We start from the raw sequence: 16,751 nt of genomic DNA on the forward strand, positions 1-16,751 counted from the left end.
CCATGTCTTTGACTCATTTCCTTATACGGACACTTTTTGTTGCAGAGGGGCTCCTAACTAAAGTTTCAAAAATGTGAATGGCCCTTTAGCCGTTGTTTGGTTTGTTCGCTCAAGGCCACTGTGGAAACATGGCATTGCAACAACAGACTTGCTCTCTATGGAGATATAAATGGCTCATTCTAAAGTAACCAAAACATAATGACTCTTATTGTTGATGATGATGATTATATACTTAAGAAAACATAGTTATTGTATTATATTTCATTTCTGCTGTATATCCCCCTAAATTCTACACAGTGGACCTTCAGTAGGTCCTTATTAAATGCATTGTCAACCAAACCAAAATAACCAGTCAATTAGTCAAAAAATAAAAAGTGTTCATTGGTTTTGTTTGTTTTGCTTTTGTTAGCTTTTCTTTGATGTGCGATAGTAACCTCAATAGATTTGGGTTTTGGACTGTTGAATAAAACAAGCAATTTAAACACTAATTTAAAAGCTCTTGTTCATCATAACAAGAATTCTTTTACTATTTTCAGACATTTTGATGACAGAACAATTAATTGATAGTATACTCAAAATGAAAATAATAATTTAAGAATAAGCTTTTTTGAAGAAGGGAGATGGGTTTGTTTACATCGAGTACTAATACACATCCCCCATACTTATACAAAGGCTTATTCAAGACAAAAATAAAAATTCTCTCTCTTTTGCCTCATCTTTGTTTGCTCCAGAAAAAAATCCTAAAGAATAATGGTTACAACATTTTTTTAGGCACGGGGCACAGTTAGAATACTAGTGACGTACACACACACCTATGTGCAGCACCAATCAGGGACTAATAAGCACTAACCTTTCAAGCAGCTCTTATTCATCAAGCTGAAAGGAACAAAAACACTAGGCAACTCAATTAAAAGTGTTCCTCAACTGGATTAATCCTTACTACAATCACACACACACACACACACACACACACACACACACACACACACACACACACACACACACACTACACAAGTTCAGGGCCAATCAGGACTGATTAGCTAGTTCATTAAGAGTGTATTTCAATATGACATGACTGGACAACTGGCTGGCCGCCAAGAACTGGCCACTTGCTGTTTTTGTTTGTGTGTGTGTGCTACCTGAAACTGCCCCTTTGTACCTGTTGCTGTGTGAATGACTGCCTGTGTGTGTGTGTGTGTGTGTGTGTGTGTGTGTGTGTGCATGTGTGTGTGTTTGCGTGTGTATGCAACTGTGTCCAAGGGCATGATGCATAAATAATGAAACAAGACAGTGTCATCTTCAGGAGGTTGAATGCAACATGACAGATCAGTCACTGATGCAGAGCCCGACAGAATCTAACAAGATTCCTGCAGTCCAGTCTTTGCTCAGTGTGACTGGGGAAACCTGTGGTTTGCTATAACAAAACTTTGTCTCCAACGATAAGCTGTTCAAATTCCATATATTTAACCTTTAACTGACCTCTAACTAGGAAAAGTTCATAAATGTCAGCATAGCTATCAAGAGATCACATGCCCTGTGTACTCTTAAGGTAACAGTTGACTGAGGCCAAAAGAACCAAATCATCAATAAAAAGCTGATATAACATACTGAGATCATCAAACTGGACCCTTTTTCAATCCTCAGCCGTGCCAAGAGAATCTGACAAAAACTAAAATTACCAACGTGTGGCTGTATGCCCTCCGCAAGCCAGTCATGCTGCATCTGCAGGTTACACACGTCTGTCCACACTCATATGTGGCCATGACAGTTGACAGTGCTTCAAATGTCGCAGCAAAGATGCTACAAAATCTAAAACATGGATGATTTATGCACATCTTCACCAATTCAGTGTCAAACCAAATGTCTCCTCTCCTATTCTTGAGATATGGTGTTAAATAATAGTCAGGAAATTGTTTTTGCAGAACATTATGATGTCACAGTGAAGTTTACCTTTGACCTTTTTGATATATAATGGCATCACTTCATTGTCTTATCCTAGCAGACATTTGTAAATAGCATATGAATTTTTGAGTTATGGCCAAAAACTTGTTTCATGAGGTCGAAGTGACTTTTTACCACCAATTTCTAAAAAGGTCATCGATGCACACATTACATGCACACATTCAATTTGAGAAAATTCAAGGTGTTCTTGAGATTTCCCGTTCACCAAAATGAGAAGATCACACTGACCTTGAACTTTGACCAACATAATCTAATCAGGTAATCATTGAGTCCAAGTGGACACTGGCACCAAATTTGAAGGAAGTACCCTCAAGGCACCCTTGAGATATCGTGCCTGTACATACACGCTTATTGATTAGCTCATTGCAGATATATTGTTATCAGTGTATATGTTGGCCAATAAGTAACTAGAAGGGTTAGTACAGGATGGATCTATGTTCAAAAGTCTTTAAAAAAGAATAATCCAAGAGATCTGTATCAAGATAATTTGGTTATGTGTTAAATTATTACTATCAGTTGATATGTTATTGTTTTGGTTTTTTTTTGGGGGGGGGGGGTTATTCACAAATATCAATATCAATATTGGCCTCAAAAATCCAGTACTGGTCAGGGTGCATATAGCAATTGAGATGTTTTTCCCTGAACGTTCATGTTTTATTTCACGAAGGTATAATCATTACTAAAAACATGAGGTGGTCTTTGTTTAAAGTGGGGTGGCCCGTCTCACACTACAAAATGCTGCAGGAGACTGGCACGAAAACAGATCTTCAATCAACAGTAAGTGCTGTATCTGTCAGATGTACGTGAGAAACTCAATATCCCCATCAGCTAAAGCATATCACTATCCTGTTACACAGGCAGGAATGGCTGGCCTCTCTACTGATAGTATAGAAGCAAATAAATTGAATGGGTTAGCCGTGAACCCCGTGCACTTTAACTAGCATCAGTTCATAACATGAATAGCAGTGATCTCCACAGCGTCGGCTTCACAGGAGCCAAAAAAGAAGCCTAACATAAAAGTGATTACTCCAGCTGTTTGATGTATCCAGGTGCTTTTACATTGTGTCATAACAGTTTGTGTTTCATTGTGTCCACTTACCACTCAGGATCAACCGGCGTGATGTCTATTCTGGGCGGAGCTCCAAAGGGCAAGGACGTTGGTCTCGCCATGATTTCGTCATCAGGTGTCCGTGACCTCTCCCCCTGACGCCATGACAATGGCGGGAGCTGCAGGTTGCCTGAGAAACGACGCCGGCCACGGCGCAGGTCAACACCCAGCGTGCAGGACGGGGAGGTAAAAGACTCACTCAGGCAGCAATCTGGAGGCTCTTTGCAGTCCTGAGAAAAGAAAGGAATGAAGAAGAAAGTGTGTGAAATTAAAGAGCACTTATTTAATATATCATTTTAATTCACAAACAGAGAGAAAAATGGAAAATGAGAGTGTTGAGATAATGTAAAATTGAAGGAATAGTGCAGAACTATGTCTTCCCTTTAACTGCAAGTAAATCTTGTGTTTAATCACCCAACTTACATCTCTTTTTTCCAGCTCATTAACCATTTGCCCACTAAGGGGCGCCACAGGCTTGTTTGTAACTGAGAGGTTGCATAGGTAAAGCAGTAAACCTCATTTTCTTGTGACCTTTTTGTGAATACACAGCATTTTCTTGCCTCACACCTCTTCTCACTTCCTCCAACGGCCCATGCTCTGATGACTTCAATAAATATTAACAAAATTTGCTAAAATCACAGCATAAATCTCATACGTCAGAAGGATTCATTTTTCTTTAATCATCTCTTCATACATATCCATCCTCCACTCTTTCCTTCTGCCTCATTTGCTGGTTTAATCGGTCTTGTTAGCGAGCACTGTCTGTAGCAAACTGATTGCAAGGCACAAGTAACATGTTTATTTCTCAGCTGCACAGTCTAATTAACATGTCAGTCGGAGGGGCACATAAATCTTTATCTCTGTTGTCTCATCAGTGTGTGTTTATAGTTCTGAAAACCAGGGCCCTATTTATGGAGCATCCTAAAGTCAGAAATCATTTTGTCAGTTTAACAAAGGCCTAAAAATACCTCCCTTACACACTCTCACCAAGAAAGAGCTTTGCTTTTATCCACAATTACTCTTTTTACAACCGATGCCTTTCCTACTTATGTCATATAATTAATTAAAAATCAATTAGCCATTCCTTAATCCTCCCTTTCTTAGGCTGTTTCCCAAAAAACAACCATAACCAGCCTATCAAACACATTCATCTAAAATGTACTTATTCTTAGACTTATTTTGGAATTCTCAGGTTGGATGTGAAGTTGGAAGTAAAACCAGCTACAGCTAAAAATGCAGTTGCACTGTGTCAATTAATAGTTAAAGTCACTATCCCCAGTTCCTGCATTTTTTGTCTTTTATATTTCTTTGTCTCATTTAACAATATATTATATTATTTTAATTCCTGTATGACATCAGACAAGCAAACTGTTGCAAACTTAAGTGGACGCTGGACAGTAGCCATTTTTTTAGTTTGTTTATAGTGTTGTAATCATACACAGTTTAAATGATGTTAAAATGTAAAACTGTTAGACTAAACAGAATTTTACTGCAGTTTATCATGACGCATAAACCCTTTTCCACCAAGAATTATCAAGTGTATGGAGGTTTTTAAACACAGGGAATCTCATTAAAATAAAGCAATAGATGGCTTTCCCATTGTCAGTAGGAAAGTATGCATTTCTGGGGTTTGTTTTGTTTTGTTTTACTGGTATGTCACATTCAACATCACTGACAGAAAAAAAGACTAGCCAACAGTAGAAAGCAGCATGGAGGCCAGAGAAAATGTTACAGTGGTTGCTTTTTTTTGATATCTCTTACTTGTTTAGTCTCTTTCAGACTCGGTTCAAATTCAATTTTAAGCAATGTTTGAGCGCTGTTTGGAGTCAAACTGTATTTTGTGGCTGTCTATCATAGTATCGCGTCTGCAAAGGGGCTAAAATAAGCATGTGCACCTGGTGTCATATTTCCATCTCTGCCAATGAAACAAATTGAAGCTGGAGCCGATAAATACTCATTAATAAAGCAGTCTTTTGACCCAGGAGTGAAAACCGATTGTAACCCTTCCTGTTTAATGTATTAGACGTTAGTGTGGTTTTTTCTCCAGTGGGAAAGGGGCACATGAGAGATACAACCAGTCATGCTAATGATCATACCAACGGGCAATTTAGAGGAAACAAGAGCAGAGGACACACATGCAGGCACAGGAAGAACTTTCTTGCTGTGACGCCACAATGGTTGTATTTGATAATAAATATAATTGTCAGTAGCAGCTATACAGTAGCATCATTCTCTCTCAAAGAACAGCTTCCACTCCCTGCTGATAGTTTAGGAAGATTCAGACAGTAAATAACTCGTAAATATGAGTGTTTTTGGCCCTGTGCTGTACAAGTCAGAGTTTGCAGAAGAACAAAGATAAAAAATGAACCACCAAATCATTTGTACTGATTCTTTTTATTGAGCTCCATACCTACTGGGTCTCCAGTAGTAAAGTACTCCTTCCAGTAAACACAGCCTCCCACTCTCAGTCCCACAACAGCTCTTCTTGGCTATTTGCCTTCTCCCTTCTACTCAAGGCTTCTGTGCTTCTGAAACTAACAACACAATGCCAGTGATCGTGATGGAGCCATTAGGTACTCAGGTAATTCTTGCTTTATACAGACTGACTTAGACAATGATGACCTGACTTTTAGCAGCGTGGGTGGTGACTTATTTTTCCTGTTCAGTCAGTGCTAATGACCAGATACAGCTGATGCACTTGCTGTTTTGTTGAAAAACTATTTGCCTTCAGCCTTTCACTGCAGATTACACTTTATAATGCTTTGAAAATGTAAATGGAGATGTTTTTCAAGTGTACTGAATGAAGCCTTCACTTACTGTATGTCACAGTTTGACAGCTTCTTCATGTTTTTCAGTTTTGCTTTTAAATTTATTTATTTTTTTTACTTTGGCATAATTTTGGAGTCAATATACTAAACACTTGGATGTCAGTAACTTTGGTGGTGGTACTAAATGTTGTGGATGCTGTTTGTCTGGTTGAGTCCAGACATGTATACTCATTGCTCGTCCCAACATTTATTTTTCTGATATGAAATTATTGTGCTTGCATAAGCACTGTAGATTAATGCTGTGTGCTGTCTGTTCTCATGGATGGATTACTGAACGGGGCTACCAAGCACAAGTCCAAGAACCAAAGTGTCACAGGCCCCCGAGCCTTCATCTACAAAAAGTCTCTGAAATTACAAACCAGGTAGAGAAAGCAAAAATTACCACAGAGAGACACAAAAAACACAAAGAGATGCAAAGTAACTGCAAAGAGACACAAAATAACTACAAAAAACAGGCAAAACAACCACAAAGTGACACAAAACAACAAAAAGATAAGTGCCACCTAAAGAAAGACATGAAGCAACAACAAAAAAGCACCACAAAGTCTCACAAAGACGTGTGTCACCCAAGTCTGTTCTCCAGGTTGACACTGGATGTCTGCCATGTGTAAACTATGTCTCTGACTATTTTTTGACTGTTGTGTATGCCTAAAATAGTGCCTACATTGCAAACCAATTTCCCTCTTGGACAACAAAATTCATCAATTAATTAATCAAAGAAGTTCTTGCTTCGTTGGTGTTGGCTTGCTTCTTTAGTGTTAATTGGGTGCCCTTTTTTGCATATTGCTATAAATATTATATAAATCAGCTTCATATTTCTTTCATTTTTCCTTATCGCATTAAACAATGTATACTTTGTCTATTTTTGGTCAAAACTTCCAACTTTAACTTTAAATATTAATTTAAAATCTACACATGGACAAATAAAATATTTATTAGTTCCATTGTTCAGAAGATCCCACCTTTGCAACAGTAACTACAGGAAATACACCATTACTGACTCACCTCCTCAATACAGCACCTGCACAAACTATTGGCATATCCTGCCCTCTAGTGGCTGAAACACTCCTGCAGTGCTTGTTAGTATATGTATGTTTATACATATATGTACACTTTCCTTTTCTTTTTTTCTTTAAGCTTGATTTCTAAGAATGTGTCTAAAATCCCTGAATTATGAACTTGTACTCAGTTGTTATTCTTGGCTTAGAATTTAAAGAAGCTCTCAATTTCACAGTCATTAATAAATGCAATACTGTAATTAAATCCACCATTCTGACTCATTTGAGAATGAGGAAGGCCTTGTTTTGAGAAAACACAGCTGAGCGACAAATCAGCTTGGCATCTGCTGTTTAGAGGAGTATAAATACATGGCAACTGTCAAAGGCAAAATAATTATGTAATGAAATACAAAGCAGTGAAAAGTGATTTGTGAAATTAAAATAGGCTCTGCGACAGTGCCCTCTGCAAGTATAAAAAAAGAACAAGGAAAAGAGGGAAACAGAGACAGCATTGCTTTCCACTGCTGTTAAGTGATGCCCTGTTGACAGAGAGTCACAAATGAGAATGAGGACACAACAAAAGTTTTCCATGTCAGCTCAAACAACATAGTGTGGTGGAAAGGCAAGGACAAAGTGAGATATAGGAGTGTTAAGGACTGCAGCGGAAAGCACAGAGGATAAGGAAAGGAAGATGGAAGTTGGTGATATTAGCTGAGAGAAGGCCAGCAGAGAGAGAATGAAACAAAGTCACATGCAACACAGAAAAATAGCAGCGCAGAGTTGAGGACACATTTAGAAAAACATAGACAGAGATCAGTACTAAGTGGCAATTATATCCAAGTTCAGAGCATACTGAGAAGGGAACACAAAGGACTGCACCATGCTGGACGCCTGCCAAAGCCTGAGCCACAGGGGGTGAGGGGAAATCGATTCACATAAGAATCTCGATTCTCGTTTTTAACGATTCAGAATCGATTCAAAAATCCTAAACATCGATTGTAGACTATATTTACCAAATATGGTATATTCTTAACCCTCTAACAGCTTTATCATTTAGAAAAGTCTTACCAATTTTGAAATCGTTTGTCGGATCGCCTTACTGTCCTCGCCAGTGAAAGCTGGCGGCTGTGCCGTTCAGAGGGATGTCTCTGATGCATCGTAGCTCTTTCAGAAGCCTCAGTATCCAGCCTGGGAATCCGGATGTTTTTACGGGACCTTGTTCAATAAATATATGATGATAGAACCGATATTGGCTGTCTTCCGTCCATATTTTATTCATATTTCGGTGATAAAAGCACATTAGCATCGATGCTAAACGCCATATTGGCTTCCCATGGTTCCTTTGGAAAAAGGTCAGAGGTTTGTTTGGTCTTGTCCACCAATCGGAAGACGGTACGACGCTTTGTATCCGGTTATGTTACCATACGTCATCTGGAGCAAACTGCACTGTGATTGGCCTAATCCTGCTGTGACTATCTCTGTTATTGGTAGCGCCTCATGCATTAGAATAAACTCTGGTAGTCCCTATAATAATAATGAGACATGGGTAGATCAGGAGACAGTCTAACAAGCAGCAGGGCCTCATATGGATATAAACTGTGTGTTGACTGCAGGCAGAGCAGGCAGGAGAATCAGGCCCCTCTCTGAAGTGTCAGGAGTGTGATGTGGCCCTCTGCATCTTCACAGATAGGAGCTGCTTTGCAGAATGGCACAGATAATGGGATGCACTAACAACTGCAAAAAAAACATGATGGGACTCTTTTTGGAAAAGTGTGTCCATTGTTTGAACTATAATAATTACAATATTTATTTTTTTCACTTTATGATTCTCAACACTTGGGAGAAAGGTTTTCTACAACAAACAAAGCTTGTACATAATAAAACCTCCTTAACTTTATACACGCTTTCATAACATAACATCTACTCCAGTCCAAAACAGACTGGAGTATATCCTGACATTACACCTCCTATATTTTGAATCCAGAATCTATTTTGAATCGGAAATCGATTTGAATCGAGATTCGACTCTGAATCGAACCATAATCCCAGGAATCGAAATCGAATCAAATCATGAGATACTGAAAGATTCACACCCCTATGAGCCACTGTAACTCTTAACAATTTTTAAAAAGCACTGAAGTGATAACAGTTTCCAGTTTCAAGGTTAGTGCCATTCATTTGTTATTTGATGTTTTTTATTTAAAAAAAAATCATCTTGATTCCCTGCAAATACCTGGGATACATGTGCCAACATTGTGGCCTTCACAGCTCTAAGGCACGAATCATGATCTCTTACAGGAAGTAAGCCTTACTGTGAAGGGCATCACAAATGTACAGACGGAGAAAAATAAATGTGAGTCATTTCCCTTTTTCTTTTGATAAAGCAGTCCTCTTTTTCTCTCTCTTTCACAAAGTTGTGAGGTAGTGGAACATTTGATCGACTGAGAGAAGAAAGACACGGCAGTATGTGTGCATTAAAGTCCTACAGCAATTCAATTGGTCTGACTCATCAGAAATAAAGCTGTGACAAGGCTTTTACGATCACTTCATAATTTCAAGGGTAGGAAAGATCCAGGAAGTCATAGATACATTCTGTATATGCAAAGACGTGACTAAAACCTGAGTCAATTATCTATATATTTAGTTTATAACTGTACTTTTTATCATGCATCACATTGGATTTCACCAGTCTTTTGTAAAGTCAAAAGTATTTACTGGCTGGTTCAAACTAGTTATCTACTAAATTTGGTGTCACCAATAAAAGTGAAGAAATGTCTTAGCTAGAAATGACTTGACGTGCAGAATTTTTTTTCCCTTCTCGTAACCCTTCTCAATCATCACTTATCACCCACTAGAAGTGCGTGGTGGTGTATTTATCTGCAGAGACCTCTGAGAGTATTTTAAAGAGTAGTGACCAAGTACCAGACTGTAAGCAGCACACATTTTAAAGGAAGCTACAAAAATTGCTGACATAGCAGAGAAAAATGCATATTTATAGCAAGATTAGGGATGCACGATAATATTGGCAGATAACTGGCTTTAAAATGAAATATTGGAATCAGCCAACATGCTGCTTTCTGTTGATTAACAAATAAACTCTGCTTTACCTTACACAAAAACCAATCAATGCCGCAGTCGACCAACAACTCCAGTGTTCTGCTAAGTAAATGTTTTTGTCAATGGAGTCTGGTGGCTTTGAGATAACAGTTTTTTTTCAGTGGACCTTTTTTAAGTGAGTAAAGAAAACAACAAATTGAAGCAGCATTTGCTCAGTGCAGTTTGATTTTATATACATGAAGTAAGGTTTTCTACCCTGAAGTTATTGTAAATACATATCATGATTAAGTCTGTGACTTTAACTATGTGTAATTTGGCTGCTAGAATACATCTGCAGTGATATAGTAATAAAAACAATCAATGATGTAAATAGGATATCCCTGTAACATCGTAAGCATAACATAACTTCCAAACTTAAAGGTGCCTTCATATGGAAAAAACAAAAAAAAAAAGTTTTGTATGCACCTGCACAGCCCAGGAACAAGGCAAATTACGACTCTGTAAATACTTGGAGCAACTAAATTTGACAAGAATCAAATCTGACAGTTTTGAAACAAAACAGCGTCAAAGGTTACTACCTCTGTTACTGAATATATTACAAAACAAACCTCACTGAAATTAACTTAGAAAATTCATTTTTTTGTTGATGCCACCAGATTTGTGTATTTTTATCTCGCTTGTCCACCAGTAATCAAACACTATTTTCTGCAAGAAAAAAAATTCTTAAATTATACATAGGACACACTCAAATCTAAGTGAAACCATTTTGCACAACTGAGATGGACTGCTGCTAAGCCTTCAGTCATTCCTCCCACGTATATGCTACCTGCTATCCTTAGATGACCCTTAACTGCTGTGATGTGAGTGCATGTGATGGGTGAGTGCATGTGTGTGTGTGTGTGTGTGTGTGTGTGTGTGTGTGTGTGTGTGTGTGTGTGTGTGTGTGTGTGTGTGTGTGTGTGTGTGTGTGTGTGGCAGGAGCAGGATAGGTCAGGTGCAGTCCATTAGCCCATTAGCATCATAACCTCTATAGCCTCTACATCTTCATGGGACCACTAAGTACTCATTAGTCTCACACACACACACACATCATACAAATGAGAACAAAGTCTATTCACCTCCCTGAGCATTTCAGTCACACACACCAAAGCACACATATTCTCAGCAGCTGGGTCACAAGTTATCTGCTGCTGGATAAGATTCATAAGGAGACGATAACGTACCTTTGGAGCCATGTCAACATTTATACCCAGACAACACGATTCACATCTGTCACAGCCTATTGAGACTGTCTTTCTACTGTCTACTGTAGTGTCCTTCAGTAATTCATGAGTATCCTCTACAGGAAAACAAACAGAACAGGTTAAAGTCACGAAAGGTTTACGTGAAGAAGCAAAGAAAGAAGGAGCTCGATGTCTTTATACCAAGGCCGAAAACAGGAGACCAGGACTTGTGTCCCACCTTATATAAACAGTACTGGTTTCCTTTAAACTTGAATACTTCTCTTTCACCATAGTCCAGTAGTTTCAGATGCATGAAGATGTTGTTGTATTCATCATACAACAACATCCTCCTAACTGCTTCAAGTAGGCAGACATTCTTGAAAGTGGAAGCTTTCCTCTGGGTATACAAGTGGAAGCCAGTACAAGTCTGGCCAGTTTTTTCAGTCTAGCTCTAGTCTGTGGTACAGTTAAGTCATGATTCCTTGTTTCATTTGCTGAAGAAGGCAGTGGGATGAAGTCAAAAGACCTCACTGACCTCACCTGGGCACTGAGGTATGCACCCCTGAACATCATGAACACAGAAAACTGGAGGAAAAATCTAAAAAAAAAATACAAGGAGAGGGCTGCAGATGAATACACCACCACACACTTCACACTAGTGAGTCATAAGCAGGATTGCTTTTGTATGGGGTCATACATTTTTAAGGAAAGTCCTGCACAGTGTACTGAAAAAAAATGTAGCTCTGATGCTCTGAAGGTGACTGATAATTCCATCTACATTCATTTACAAAACAGCTAAGAAACTGAAGCACAGACTTTTTTTAACAGTTACAACTCTATTTTATATTTTATCATATTTTTTGGTAAAGTGATGCTTAAAAGCACTTCAAAGCACTTTTCAAAAACAGTTCATAAACTAAACTAATAACCAGTCCCTTTGTCTGCACCCACCTATTATATCTCACATTTGGTTTTAACAATATTTGCACATTTCAATACATCTGTATCCCGAGACAGAATAAAACTGAATGTTGCTTATACAGGTTTAGAAAGAATGATGAAAATGAGGCATCCATAGATAAAGTCAAATAACTAAATTAGGCTACAGCACTCAGGCCTTCTATATCTGAGTTTTGATAAAAGAGAGACTTTTCAAACTCCTCTTTGAGCAAAAACTCAAAGAGGAGTTTGGAATAAACTCTGTAGTAGTGAAAGTTAAGCACTAGGAGAAACGAAGTTTTACATTTCTCACTCCCTCTGAGCTAAATTATCTGTAATCTACTTGAAATAATTGCCTCCTTTAAATACCTTTTTGTATTATTTGTGATTTTTCTCTCTCAGAACAATGCATCTCAGGGCATCCTTAACTGGCAACCTTCCCATTTCTCACCCGCCCCCACCAACACACAAATCCCTCTGCACTCTCGCCACTCTGACACCAAGGCAACAATGCAACAGGGAGGAAATGAGGAGATGAGCTGAAAAAACAACACCTGCTTCCCATGAGTTATATAGAGGGGGAGGCTTAGAGAGTGGGAGATGGAAGACAGAGAGCGCTGTTGGTAAGGAACGGGAGGGAAAGAAGATCTGACAGACAGGAAAATAAGTGAGTGATAAAAGGAAGAAAGCAGGGAACAGCTGGGCCAGGGCATGAGAGGGAGGACTTGTAGAGAGGGGTGAGAAGGTGGAGAGAAGAGAGTGAAAGGAAGATGAGCGAAAGTGGGAGAAAGAGGATGTGGGAGGAGCACAGGGAGCGAAAGAGAAGAGACTGATTAGGACTCTATGAAGTAAGACATTCATCTACAGCTGTGCATTTAGCTTCCAGCAGCATGCACATGCAAACGTACATCCTATATTGTAATTATTTTGCAATTTCTACACACACAAGTAAAAAGTCCAACCTGTGCACAAACAGGCACACATACCCACAAGCATGACTGCAGACACATTGATGGCTTGCAACTACGAGTTGTTGGAGCAGATGATAAAAAAACAAACATGATGGTTGATATTTGTGCTCTAAGTGTCTGTGTGTTTGAGATTATGCATTTAGGGCCTTTTTTTAAAATATAGTTGTTAATGGCTTCAAATAGGTTTTTGAAATGAATCAGCACATGTTAAAGAAAAAAAATGCATTAAAGAAACGCTTTAAGGTTGTCATTCAACAACTGAGATAGGGTTGTCGCTTTTGAATAAAAGGTCACTCCAGGACAAATAAACTCCATTCAGTTCGATTTATAGGCTGCTAAAAGTGATAAAATATTGCCCCGAGGTTGACAGAGGAACGGGATATTAATAAAACTGTTTGGTGAATTATTATCTCTCTTTTCTGTCTTTTATCATCATCTTTTCTTTTATCGCCATGAAATAGCCCGATCCCTGTGTCTCAGACAAGTGATAAAATAAATTGCCTACTTTCCCTCTCTGTAGCAGTGTGTGACGTGTGATAAATTTTGCTCTCGGAGGGTTGAGCACAAGAACACATTAGGTGATTTAGCTGAAGGCCATTTTGAAGCCATTTCAGCTTCATTTATCCAATACGCATGCATGGAGACTTTAGTGGAGAGATGGGGAAGACAGCTGGGAAGTAACAAAGCATAAAAACCAGTTTGAGATCCAGACTGAATCCATACTGTCCCTCTTTTTAGAGTTTTTTTCTAATACTATTCCCTGCCCCCATTATTTGCTCCATCAATGTTTCAATGTGTCTGAGAGTTTTTGAAATCAAGTTAACTCTAAAAACAAATGTGAATATTTGTTGTTGTTTGTTTTGTTTTGTTTTTTGTCTTATGTAATATTAAATTAAACATCTCTTCATTTAAGAATATTAGGCAGTCGGATAAATCAAGCAAGTTAAATAGTTAACAAGATCGTGATTTTATGAGACTGTGCCATTTTTTCACAATTTTCAGACATTTTGTAGTACAAAAGATTAATTATTTAAGAAAGGAATCTGCAATTATTAGATGATCATTTGTTGCAGGCCTCAATTACATGTAAAAACATTAGGATTCTCAAGCATATAGTAAATTACCAACATTTTAACGTTCCCAAAATTAGTCATAGCCTGACATGGTGTAGTGCTGGTTATTTGTTTTAACTATGAAGTTGTTCCAAATTTAGAAGAAACATGCTTTTTGATACTGGATTTCTCCTTTTTTTCCTACATTCTGTTTGGTGATACTTTTCAAATACAACTAAGACTAAGGACACAAAAATAATAAATAGAAAAATAAAAAATATGAAAATATATGTATTATGATAATAATGATATTTTTTAAAAATAGTAAAACAGAGCAATTAAACTGTGTTCGAGTTATGCATCCAATGCATTCATTTGATTCATACATTTGATTGCCCTGTAACCTTCCACAATGATCCAAAGATTTCCCCTTGGTTAGCCTGGCAAGCAGGACAAGACCAGCACATGTGTACTTGGCTCACTCTCATGTTTTCTTCTAGAGCACCTACGGTGAGGTGGGTGAGGTTCCTGGGGATGAGGATGACTTTTTCAGCACTTTATCAGAGAAATTCTCCCAAAGTTTCTAAGAATTCTCATGCTACATATGTGATTTCTTTGAGAGCAGATCCTGGCTTGAGGAAAGTGTCCAAAGATGAATCAATTGAATGAAAGCTGAAAGCTCAATTTGAATCTTCTGCAATTTTGTCTACTGTGCAGCGCACACATGCATTAATGCATGCATAAACATCTAGAACATAACAAAAAACTCGGTATTATGATTGAAATGATATCTTGCAGTGTCCCTCCCACGTTAACAACCATGCATCTAACTTACATGTTTCTTTTAAATACTTTCATTGTTTATAATACAATTTCAGGGGGAAGGTAAAGCAATAAAGGCCACCATCCATACTTTCTATTGCGTTGAAGAAAATCACAAACTGTGGGTTATATGAAATAAAATATTCTATTTTTCAAGTGCATGGAACCTGAAGCACCACACTGACTGCATAACAGAGGGACACACAGAATGGCAAGGTATGAACTCAACAACAATGCCGGGCGATAGACTGACAGGCCAAGTGCAAGAGGTCACAGTCCGTATAATCCCAAGGTGCCACTGGAGAGAAGAGTTAGTGTTGCTGTGGTAACCAGCATCACTCCCTTCCCCCTGAACAGACACAATAGTGAGATAGAGAGCGCGGCAGAAGATTACAGTGTTTGTTGAGCCAGCGGATGGAGGTGAGATAGATGTCATTAAAGAGAGAAGAAGAGTGAATGAGAACCAGACAGAACTGGGAAGAAAGGCCAGAAAAAGTGTTGAACTGCTGCTTTGGGTGGCCAAGATTCAGCCCTCAGCTTCCAAGCTCTCTAATTGGAGAATGAACAGCTGTTGAGTTTGACCCATGCGCCCTGTCAATACAAGCCACACTGCCAGAGAGAGAGACAGAGAGAGGGAACTGTAGAATGACAGAGAATAGAGGAGAGCTAAAATAAGTAAAAGAAACTGACAGGGTAGAGAGAGGGATTAAGAGTCAAGAGAGGAGGAAAGAAATACACAAAAAACAAGAAATACACACTCGGAAACGAAAGCTGCATGATCTGTTACTGTCTTTTAAAAATGGCCCAGATCCCAAACTGCTTCATATGATCATCACAAGCATGACTCCTTCATTCCTCATTACTTCCTTCAGGTTTTTTTTTTTCGGGGGGTCGACACACCTCAATTACACGTCTTTGCATCACTGCCCTCATACTTCCATGCTTCCAGAGTCGTTTCACACGACAACAAACAAGGAGGAGGTTGTAATAATGTGCATTTTAACGGAAGCAACGTTGTAGACGGCGGTGGTCTGTAAGACCATTAAATACATTGGGGCATGTGGAAAGAGATTTACTTTCACTACTTAACCAATTTGTTTTCTTGTGTCATTTTTAAAATGTCTTCGTCATCTCCTACAGTCAGATCTTGCTTGAACTACGCTACACTGCTCCCACGATCTCAGGTGGTACTGCTCCATTTCGTCCATATCAGTAAGCTTTAAAAAAAAACATGCACAAATACGAAGAATGAAAGCAAAGCATGGACAGAATGCTTCATTCATGTCCATCTATGTATGTGAGCATAAACATGTTCATTTCTACTGTAACATAGGGCGTTTTATCATGGAGGTTCTGGCTCCTGGAGCCAGCCTCAACAGGCCATCAGAAGAATTGCATTTTTTGGCACTTTTCCATTGGTTTTATTTTTCAGCCCCGGAGGTTGCTGCTTGCATTTATCAACACAATATATAACATTAACAAGAACTATAAGCTCATAGTTCATATTAAGCTTTGCACATTTTGCTACTATTGATGGTGTCAGCATTCAAAATAAACAGAATTCAAAATAGGACCTTTGATACTTTTCAGGGTCACTGGGACTTTTTTAACCCTTTGAAACTTGAAGCGACATCACTTTTCTTTTGCTGCTTTCAGATGCCCTTCACAGGTATTTAACCTCTGAATCCCTAAAGAAATTGGTTACATTTCTTTAAAAACTGGATAAAAGATAGTTCTGTTTATTATTATCATAATGGCATATCTAAAATTATCTTACAAAATTATCATGAT

General features: G+C 38.4%; 1 protein-coding gene across 2 annotated transcripts in view; it reads right to left on the reverse strand.

Moving 5' to 3' along the window:
• The window catches only part of pde4ba (phosphodiesterase 4B, cAMP-specific a), a 197,608-nt gene that overhangs the window by 151,192 nt on the left and 29,665 nt on the right, over nt 1-16,751 (reverse strand). For both annotated transcript variants that reach the window (XM_088077550.1, XM_088077551.1), the window contains exon 3: nt 3,062-3,300. In XM_088077550.1, the coding sequence (XP_087933676.1) occupies nt 3,062-3,300 (239 nt within the window). The remainder of the gene's footprint in view (nt 1-3,061; nt 3,301-16,751) is intronic.

Source organism: Plectropomus leopardus, chromosome 5 (genome assembly GCF_026936395.1).
Source record: "Plectropomus leopardus strain MGB_pleo_1.0 chromosome 5, ASM2693639v1, whole genome shotgun sequence".
Taxonomy (NCBI): domain Eukaryota; kingdom Metazoa; phylum Chordata; class Actinopteri; order Perciformes; family Serranidae; genus Plectropomus; species Plectropomus leopardus.